This window comes from Perca fluviatilis, chromosome 1 (genome assembly GCF_010015445.1).
Source record: "Perca fluviatilis chromosome 1, GENO_Pfluv_1.0, whole genome shotgun sequence".
In the NCBI taxonomy this organism is placed as follows: domain Eukaryota; kingdom Metazoa; phylum Chordata; class Actinopteri; order Perciformes; family Percidae; genus Perca; species Perca fluviatilis.
The window spans coordinates 14,154,508-14,165,069 of NC_053112.1; the positions used below are offsets into that span (position 1 = coordinate 14,154,508).

At 38.7% G+C, this 10,562-nt stretch overlaps 1 protein-coding gene across 1 annotated transcript in view; it reads right to left on the reverse strand.

Annotated features, from left to right (window-relative positions):
* Nucleotides 1-10,562, reverse strand: part of LOC120567413 (general transcription factor 3C polypeptide 1) — a 28,718-nt gene that overhangs the window by 4,179 nt on the left and 13,977 nt on the right. Inside the window, exons 19-34 of the mRNA XM_039814376.1 lie at nt 9,880-10,063; nt 9,663-9,759; nt 8,013-8,145; nt 7,838-7,925; nt 7,650-7,726; nt 7,207-7,315; nt 6,972-7,114; nt 5,727-5,869; nt 5,567-5,651; nt 4,850-4,965; nt 4,678-4,737; nt 4,493-4,586; nt 4,072-4,244; nt 2,417-3,061; nt 731-873; nt 64-168 (exon numbers count right to left, since the gene is read on the reverse strand). Coding sequence (XP_039670310.1) covers nt 64-168; nt 731-873; nt 2,417-3,061; nt 4,072-4,244; nt 4,493-4,586; nt 4,678-4,737; nt 4,850-4,965; nt 5,567-5,651; nt 5,727-5,869; nt 6,972-7,114; nt 7,207-7,315; nt 7,650-7,726; nt 7,838-7,925; nt 8,013-8,145; nt 9,663-9,759; nt 9,880-10,063 — 2,395 coding nt within the window. The remainder of the gene's footprint in view (nt 1-63; nt 169-730; nt 874-2,416; nt 3,062-4,071; nt 4,245-4,492; nt 4,587-4,677; nt 4,738-4,849; nt 4,966-5,566; nt 5,652-5,726; nt 5,870-6,971; nt 7,115-7,206; nt 7,316-7,649; nt 7,727-7,837; nt 7,926-8,012; nt 8,146-9,662; nt 9,760-9,879; nt 10,064-10,562) is intronic.

Genomic DNA, 10,562 nt, shown 5'->3' on the forward strand with positions numbered 1-10,562 from the left:
TAAAGAGTTACTTTCTGCAGATGAAACAGTGTTTGTAACGATCTTACATGCGTTGGTACTTACTCTCATTACTGAACACGCTGTGAGCAGGTGTGTCGCGCAGTTGCAACCTCATAATACACGACTCCACCACGATGTTATCAGTGGTGTTGAGGTTACGTATTTTTACTAGAAACAAAAACAACATTTTAGAGATTATTTTTACAAATCTGAATGCAAATGACTATGATGTTCATTACAAATGAATCTCTTTTAATTTGATTAAATAAAGCAATTAATTGTGTCTGAACAACAGTCCTAAACACTAACATATTACATCTGCAATGATATAAAACAGACAAAGGAGCTCAAACCAGAGATTGTGTAGCATTTTTGCTTGATAAATTTAAATACACAAAAGAGCACTTTTTTATAGTAAATCAAAGGCTTATTTTTGTGCACTTTAAATTATCTTGTTTATATACAGTTCTATACGTTTTACCATTTCATTAGTTACTTGTGAGAAAAAGAAAACTAGTCATTGTTACCAAATTGTCTTTTTAAGCTTTAAATATTGCTTCACATTAGATTAAATAAAGATAATGATTGAATTTAATCAGTGCAAGGATGATTTTTTTGGATTCAAATGAGGTTAAAAACTCCACCAGAGACAAGCGAGACAAATGCCCACATTACGTAAGGAGAAAAAACATTTATCTAAGAAAAAGTAAGTAAAACATTGGAACTCTACCTATGCCAGGAAAGCAGTATCCGCGCATAATCAGGTAGTTGGTGTGAGACGCTTGATGTGACTTCACCTCCAGTCTTTTTTTCCCCTCACAGTCGTCACCGTCGTCGTCATCATCGTCCTCCTCTTCCAGAGCGGCGGCCATGCTGAAAAGCCACAGTTTACCTCAACATTATATTTGAACACAGACTTGAAATTGTTCCATTGGTAAGTTAATCAAAAGCAGCAGATGATCACAGCGAACACGTCAGGTGAAATTTACTAAGACTGCCGCAAATTACCGTCAAGGGTGCAACATTTTGCCTCAACACAATTTTTACAATCTAGCGAGATTTACGGAGACTTCTGATGTAAACGAGCGCAGCTGCAGTTTATCTTATTTGCATAGTCTCGCTAAATAAGATGCTGTGCTGTCACTGAAGTGTTTTTATTGTCTCACTGTCTCCCCCCTCCCTGTTTGCACATTGTTAGTCAGTGGCAGTAAGTATATTCACTCAAGTACTACAATATTGATGTACTTCCACTGTATTTCCATTTTAAGCTACTTCTACTCCACTACATTTCAGTGGGACGTTGTACTTTTTACTAAACCACATGACAGTTTGTTACTTTTTACCTTAAAAGTATTGTTTCTAAAATGGTATATTGGTAAGAGTTAAACTATGAAATAGTAACGCACATAAATCATGGTAGTTAATTAGCTCAGGCTACAACATAATAGTAATTTTAAAGTAATAATAATCGGGAAAAAATATTATATAAGGAAGCATTATGACACGGGCCATACATTTGGACTTTTACTTGTAATGAAGTATTTTTAGTGCAATATTGCTACTTTTACTTAAGTAAAAGTTCTAAATACTGGCTATGTCTACCTTTGTGTGTGTCTGATAAAATAGTACCACAGTTTTAACACCTGCTTATTCCAAGACGACATTTCCTCAACAGAGGTGCATCAGGTGCAGCGGCCATTTGTATTTCTGCACATCTACAGTACATAGGGACACACAAGGCCAAGCTTTTCTTCTATTTTCCTTTCGTGATAAAAGGACAGAAGCAATTTGAGCCTAAAGATGTAAATATTTCGTAAATATCTCCTCCTATGCTTTACTGTTACCTCATTTACATCTGAGTGAAGTGATTTAACACCAGTGTTTATTATGTTGTTCTCTGATGACTGTAAAACCCCTAACAGCCACTTGAAGTTTACATACATGTGCCACACACACACACACACACACACACACACACACACACACACACACACACACACACACACACACACACACACACACACACACACACACACACACACACACACACACACACACACACGACTATGGGAGATGTAAACTACAAAAACACAAGCAGTAAATGTACTACAAGTATGTATATATAATGTGGCTTTTTTAAAGGGTCAGTTCACACAAATTATATCAATTCAATCATATTTTCCCATTTTCTGATAGTGGTAACTAGTGATGCGGCTATCCGACCAGGTTTTGAAATACCTCAGGTTATACAGACAGGTTATAAATATATCTGAGATGTGTGCCTCCTCCCCAAGAAAATGCAGGTAAATTCAACGTGTGGTGCTCTTAGCAACATCTCTTTAGAGTCCCTGTTACTCTGGACCATCTCCTCTAGATTATAAATAAATGCACATGCATTACACAGATTATACCTCACCTCTTGACAACATCATTGTCCACCATGTTGCTGTCCACCACCACCATCTGTTTAGGAATGGACAGGTACACACTCAGCAGTCCCAGAGACATCAGGCTGAGGGCGACCACACAGGCTCCACCGGGAGTATCCATAGAGAAGCGCAGCATGTCCGATACATCTGGAGGCTCCTCTGATGCCGCGTTTGTGGCAGCAGCCACTCCTGGCGGATCATCTTTGGGCTGCTGATCATCGGTCTGCTCTCTGCTGGATGGGTCTTCACTAGAACCTGCTTTCTGTTCATCTGGTTTGTTTGTCGCCTCAGGTTTCTCGTTGCTCACCTCCATCAACATCTCTTCTCCTTCAATTTTACTTTGGTCCCTCTCTCCTTCCTTTGTGGAGTCACTGTCAGCCTTCTCTGGTTGTGCCTCTGTTTCGCTCGCTGCCAGTCTCTGTTTACCTCCATCTTCTTTCCTTTCGCTTCGTTTTCTTTCCCTCTCTGACCCTGTTCTTCTCGCCAATTCCTCGCCGTTCTCTGACCTGTTCTCGGGTTCATGGTAGAACGCAATGAAGGGTCTTTCGTCTCCTGTCCCATTGTTAATTAGAGTCCTCAAGAAGCGGAAGGAATCAGTGCACAGTGAGTGTGGAAAACGCCACGCAAAACACCTGTCAGGACGGAGTGGGAGAGGCGTGGTCAAAAAGCTTTGCAATCAAACACTACGCAGTGTGCAAGGATTCAAATATTACTGCTAACAAAAGAACAAATGTTTTGACCAAATATTCCCAGGAATTCAACTCAGGCAGAACACAAGAAGCAGGCTGTAAGGCTTGAATCCATATTAGAAAAGAGACGTGCAGAGTTGTAAGAAGAGTTTGAAATGAACAGAAAAGGCATTAAGCACACTATTAAAGTAACAAAGATCTGCAAATTGGTTTTGGTTTTCTTGGTATTTGTTTTGCTTTATACGTTTATTTGAAGAGTTGGCTACATAAACTACCACTCTAAAATCAATCAATAATATTCATATAAATTCCCTAGTCCTAATATTGCTAGAATCAGCCGCTGCTTCTTTGCTGTCTGAATGAACATTGTATAGAAGATGTTGCAGTTTTGAGGCTTTTGATTGGAAATGACTCCCCATGAAGCAGTGACTTATAAAAGGCAGGAACTACAGCACAGTACTCAGAAACCAAAGCTGGAGTATTAAATGTAGGTAGAGTTCCTAAAAAAGGTTCCTGGGTTCCTAGATGAGCTCTTGCAGTCACAAAAAGGCCTAAATTGCTCTTTTACATCCTACTAATGGCTGCCATGAAGTGTATTACTATTATTAGGTGGTATTAATTTGCAGGTTACACTATATTCAATTGTTGTACATGTTATCCTGTATTAGAAGAAGTGGGAGCTCTTATTGTGAAGAAACAGCAAATGTTGCAAATAAAAAGTAGCGCTCATCTACAGTAACATCAATATAAAATGTAATACTGCACATGGTCTCTTACAAATATATGAAAAACAAATACAAAAGAAAACAACACAATAAGTAAGGCAGTCTTTTGCAGATGCTACAATGATACATTTTGGCCAGGTATGTTTAGTAAACTAAATAATGTCTGTCAAAAGACATCCTAGTTGAATAAAATGTAAGTGATTTGAGTATTCACAGTAATCTGTGTACCTGTAGTAGGACTGGGACAGCTGGTAGGACATGGGCAGGATGGGCAGCGCTCGGTTCTTCTTCGGCCCAAACGGCTGATTGACCCGACGGCGGTTGACCAGACCCCTCTTCCTGCATTGTACAAACACTTGGCACAGCAGCTCCTGGTTATACTTACTGTACATGTGGAAGGTCTAAGAAAGAAGACGGATGGATATTCAGATAAAATGGACACTGTGGACAGCTCAAAAAACCTCCTGATCAGACTTTATGTAATTTCTTATTTATTTCCATTGTATGGTGTTTCTACGCCTGTTTTTTATGTCTGCTGCCCTATTTAGTTTTTTTTAAATCATAAAGCACTTTGTTAAGTTCTGCTCATGAAAAGTGCTACACAGATAAATTGAACGAACAAGGGGAAGTAAATTAAAGATGGCCGTACCTGAAAGGATCTTGACGACTTCATCTGAATGTTGGTCATGGCCAGGGTGCTCTGGATCAAGTTATGTAACACTATGCCATGAATGTCATCTGTGCTGCAATGGACACACACAAGCAAACAATTAACTGCGACCATTACATTAAATAAAATGTATTCAGTAGAAGAAAATCTAACCAAATCCTCACCAGCTGAGAACGTCTTTCCATGCCACCCGCCTTCCATCTTCTATTGCAGAGACCTTAAACCTGTAACGCACACAAACAGCGTTGCATCACAAAACTGCACCCAGCCATCACTGCTGGTCTAAAGTCAGCACGTCAAACCACCTCCTCCTCTTCTTCTTCTTCTTCTTCTTACCGCGAGAAGAGCTGATGTTTCGTGTCAGGCATGATCATATCACGAGCGCCCAGAAATACAGCGCTGAACTTCTGTCTGAGCAGCCTGGCATACTCGGAGAACGCTTTCCCACAATCCTAAAACAACACAGGCAGAGATATTTATATAAGAATAGGCCTGCACGATAAATCGTTATAAAATTGCAATCTTGATTCACCCCTGTTCGCGATTTAATGTTTAAATGACTTCGATTTTTTTTTTTTTCTCCTTCAATTAATTTATTGAAAGCATTTGACATTGACATGTTTTAATAATGTAAATACATGTTCAAGGAGTTTAGATAGAGCCTGTCTCAGGGCCAGATTTAGTTCAATGTGTTATATGTCACTATTTTTGGTAGCCCACTGTACTCAAATGGCCAGTATGTACTCCATTTTCTTTATTCATTGAAGCCTCCATGTTACAGGCTTGTGGTGATGCGCAATGTGCTATAGGTGCCACAAAAAAATCTATGTTTGGTATTGACAATTTGTTTTGTTTTGTCATGGTTCATGTGTGCAACAAACATTACACTTGGTGAGAATAAACGTGGCGAGAATCGTGATATCAATTCTAAGCAAAAAAAATCGGGATTCATATTTTACCCCGAATTGTGCATGCCTATATAATAAATAATAATAAGTCAACTTCAAGCTTTCGGAACCAAAAAAATAATATATCAACGAAACAAAAAGACACCTCTGGATTGTCTGGATCTGCAGGCTGGTTCGCTTCCAACAGTCTCATCAGAGGTTTGTCCTGGTACACCTCGGCCAGACAGATCCTGCAACACACAGTTGATGAATAACTCGTGCGGGTTTGTGTTTCATAAATGTGTGGTTTTATTAGGTCTACCTACCTGTAGTTCAGAAGCGTCTGAGGGTTTTTGAGGATGTACCGTGTGCGACGCCCGACAGCGAGAGATGTTTTATCCATTGATATCTCAAACTCTGCTTGGAGCAGGTCTCTTACCAGACAGTAAGGTACGAAGGCCCTTTTCAGCTGCAACACATTAACAACACGCAGTGACGTTTTGATCCAAACAAGCACACACAAGTGCTCATAACTTCTTTTTTCAAAATGGTGTGCAATTTTTGTATGTTCAAAACATCTATAATAAAGTAACCATTCATGTCTCAATTTAAAACACATTTCTGGGGCATTTTGGGAAGCTGCAGATTCAGTTGATAATTGAAAGTTGTGGATTCATCACTACGAGCAACCCCTTTCACATTGTTTACTCAATATCATATAATACATTATTATTATAAACATATCTGGCATAGCCATTTTAGGCTACATAAACCATTTTAAAACACATTGTATTAGCTTAAATATGCAGTTTCACAAAGCTGAAAAGAAGGGACATGAAAAGATGATGTTTTGGAGATACATGGTTTTCACCGGACAGCTTTGCTACATTTTAGACAAAAGCCTTGTGTGGACAAGTGTTGACAGATGTAAATTAGCTTTTCGTTACCAACACTAAACATAGTACGTCTGGTTCTTGTGCATACATGTGCTACAATTCCAATGTTACTGTGATGTCCATATCAAATAAACTAAACTAAACCAAAATAAAATTAACTAAACTGGATCAGTGGTTCCTGACCTTTTTGGCATGTGACCCCTTAAAAGAAATCACTGATCCCTTGTTTCTGGTTATGCCTTTGTGTACACTTGGCGTTAGAGAGAGGCTACAAAGAGATAACATCCAGTATTTCAACAAAAAAACTAGAAAAACTGCAATATAAATAAACATAATTTTGTGTAGCAGAAATCTGTTTTAAATTTCTTCCAATTATTTAATCATCTTGTGACTAATCACATTTATCTGGGGGCCACTATGCTAGATATATATATATAAAAGTTTAGAAAGCAAAATAATATTTATGTTGCACCAAATATAGTTTCTAAGACATCACTTTGATGTTATTTTATCTTTTTTTCCCCAATTTTTAATTACCTCTAAAAATGATTCAAATAAAACAAGAAAAAAAATCATGAGATCATAAAAATCTATCTGGTTTAATTGGCCATAACTGGTAGACATGGGTCCATGCAAAGGTTGGGAACGACAACACATTTAGACAACACACTCCACCTTGCTGTTGAGCAGTTGTGAGGCCACACTGCAGAGCATCATCAGGGAGTCTTCCTGTACAGACCAGTAGACTCTCTGTCTGGTCATCCTCTTCAAGGCTCGGTGGTCGGCCTCGTCGTGGGCAGGCAGGCGCTTCTTGGGCTCTTTACGGCAAAAAAACAATCACAATCTGTCAGCGTTCTTCAGTCTTTAGTCCATCAGTCAAATGCGTGATTGTTTTAAGCTCACGCTGTACCTTTCTTCTTCTTGCGTGGGGCCTTGACGACCTCCTTTTTGCTTCTCTTCCTTTTCTGTCTCTTTCCTCCGACCACCTGCTGGTTTCTGGAAGCAGGCTCAATATCCACCTGATTATAAACATATGAGAACAAGAAACACTGTCTGTGGCCTAATTTTCTATTATTTTGTCCAGCCCATTTATATCAAAGAGGGTTTGCTAAATAAAAGAAAAACCTCTCTGCATAACAGTACAATCTAACAGCATCACAAACTACATCTTCCAAAACTATCACAGTTGAATCAACACCTCTCCTAAACAGTTTCCACAAAAAATGAACAATATAACCTTTTTTGCAGGACTGTTGTATTAGACTACATTAGTTTTAGCTAGGTGCACCTAAAACATAGTGCATATAAATATATAATGAAGCAATAAAGAAATGAAATTGACAGAACTCATACCTCAACAGTTTCTATCAGTGGTCGCTTGGCAGTCAGTGGTCGCTTGGCAGTCACATAACGAGGTGTAGTACTTGCCCCTGTTGCACACAAATTTATTTAAATAAATGTCTGTTAAGTCACTATCGCCGAATGAGCTAACACAATGAATAAAAAAATAATTCATTATGTTCTATGCAGCAGCAACTCACCGGCTTTAAGCGCAACCCTGAGAGCATTTTTACTCAGCAGACTCTTGAGTCGGATTTTATTCTCCTTCGCCTCTAAACCACTTGGGGTCTGAAAAAACAACAGATACATGTGCACAAACATTAGGCCACATTTAATATTGTCCCTGTCTACATGCACATACATACTGTTACATACCGTTTTGACAGCAAGGAGGTGATTGGTCCACAACCAGTTGCGTTTAAGATGAGCAAAGAATTCAGAGTCCAGACCTCCTGCTCCTTTACCGTCTCCTGGTATCGACCCGTCATCACACGCTTCACGACTGCCCCTGTGTGTGTGTGTGTGTGTGTGTGTGTGTGTGTGTACAGATACACAGATACATCAGTGCTACTATAACACACTGGTGATGAATTGTATTTGTACTTCTCTAACCTGTTTTCTTTGGTAAAAGCTTTGAGTTGATTATCTTATAAGACATGAAAAACATAATTGGTAGAGTAACTTAAATGACTTCATGTTGTTTACAGCTGATTCGTTATCTCATAGTGACTGTATTATTTAATAAGTAAGGGTTAATGCCCGACGAGGTGTCCATTGTCAGGTATTAATGGACGATGGCGAGGCGTGAACGGTTGCCTCCGCCGAAGTCCATTAATACCTGACAATGGACACCTCGAAGGGCATTAACCCGCTTATACCATGGTCACTTGCCAAATAACACATTTTTAAAACATTAGTTCATATTTTAATTAGTTTTACAATCGAAATCTAAAGTTTATCCAAACAATAACTCAGTTTCCCTGGTTACGCCTGACGGTTTGACTAATACCTGGAACAATCATTCCCATCCATCAGGTTCTTATGCAATGCAAACGTTGTTCTCTCCAGCAGGAATTAGGAAGAACCTTAGATACGACTTGCCTCCCTTAGCAACCGGAGATATTTATATAGTCCGCTCAGCTGATAGAACCCTTCAGTTTAGCTACGAGCCAGAAAGCTGACGCTATGCTAGCAAGATCCAAAGTCAATAACATTGTGTACAGTTGGCAATCAGTAAAAATAATGTGACAGTATGTTGAACAACAAGACAAGCTAGCTATCCAGCCATGTCATTGTCCCCAAAACAATATAACGACTTTAACGAAGAATTTGATCCGCGATGTGTAACGTTACTGTCGGCTGCAGCGGCGCAGCCTGAAGCAGCGAGCTGAACAGTGAACGGGATGTGAGATAACGTTATTCGCTGTGAAACTGAGTCAGTCCAGAGGGCCAGTAGAACTTCTTGCAGCCTGTGTGTTTTAGCGCCATCCTGTGGTGTTCAGAGGACGATTTGGAAATAATAAATCCACATTTCCTTTTTGATTTAATGTAGCGCATTCATATAGAACAGTAAACAGTCAGTTTCACCGAACTCCTTTAGTAGGTGTCCTACATCACTTTTTAATGGACACCCTGCAGCCAATCAGAATCGAGTATTCACCCAGACCATGGTATAACAAGCTACAACTTAGTCAATATTGGAGCAAGGGTGACACAAATGTCATAAAATGTACAGTCATTTAGACCCTTTATCATAGGCTTGTCCAAACTACGGCCAGGGACACCTTCATTTATGGTCATTATGCTAATTGAATTAACTGGCCTTTACATCTTGTACTGTAATTTTTATACTACTGCTAGATTTGTCTAATTTTATTTTACTCTGCTGTTATCCTTTCAATTCTATTTATGTCTTTTGATATTGGCTTGTGTTTCTTTTATATCATACATTGAATTGCTTTGTTATTATGAGGCAGCATACAAATAAACTTGCTTTGCCTTACAGAGGAATCACTCTCCACTTACTTGAGCAGGTATGCCAATCCTACGAACACGTTGCGTTCATGAACAAATGAAGGATCATTTACTTCGTCTGTGACGTTTCTCTTATTGCGGATTACCCCTAAAGAAATGCAAACAAAGACAGACAGGTACATTTTTAAAAAGTGAAATATATACATTTCCATATGATTGCCAGTGCTGTGAGTGATTTTGCTTAGTGTGTGTGTGTGTGCGCATGTACCCAGTGGTGTATTGAGGCAGACACACATCAGGTCAAACCAGTAGTTTTCTACATCTTCAGCAGTGTTAAATGTGTACTGGCGCCTCTCAAATGGTTTGTCCTGTGACTCTGTGACCAGCCAGTAGTGAGGCTCAGCGCTGGTGGTGTCAACAATGGCGGCATTGCGCCTCAGGTACAAAAACACCTGGATTAGTGCATATATGGAGACAAAAATATGAGACAAATAAAAAAGGAATATACTTAATTTTGATCTCCTTTGATCAAAAAAAAAGAGCTTCCGTTTCTTGATGTGATAATAATGCTTTATTTAAAACTGCAGATACTGATTGCTCCCCTACTTCTACTACTACGTCTGGTTTCTTTTGTAAAGTCAACTTCTCATACTGATTTTTTTAACTAACAATTTTATATGATTTTACTAGAAAACAAAAAATCAAACAAATATATTTTCTAAACCCCCACAAACATCTGATGTATAAATAAGCCCCTTTTAGGTTAAACAATTTATAATTTTTGTAATTTTTGCTTTAAGATGAATGTCATGTTTAATTTTATTTGAAACTTTGCTGAACTATATGTTACTTGTATGTTTGTATAGCTCTACATAGGTTTTGTAATAAAACAGGGGGGGAAACACACACTGTGAATATTTAAAACTGTTACTGTTATTTATCATGTTCTGC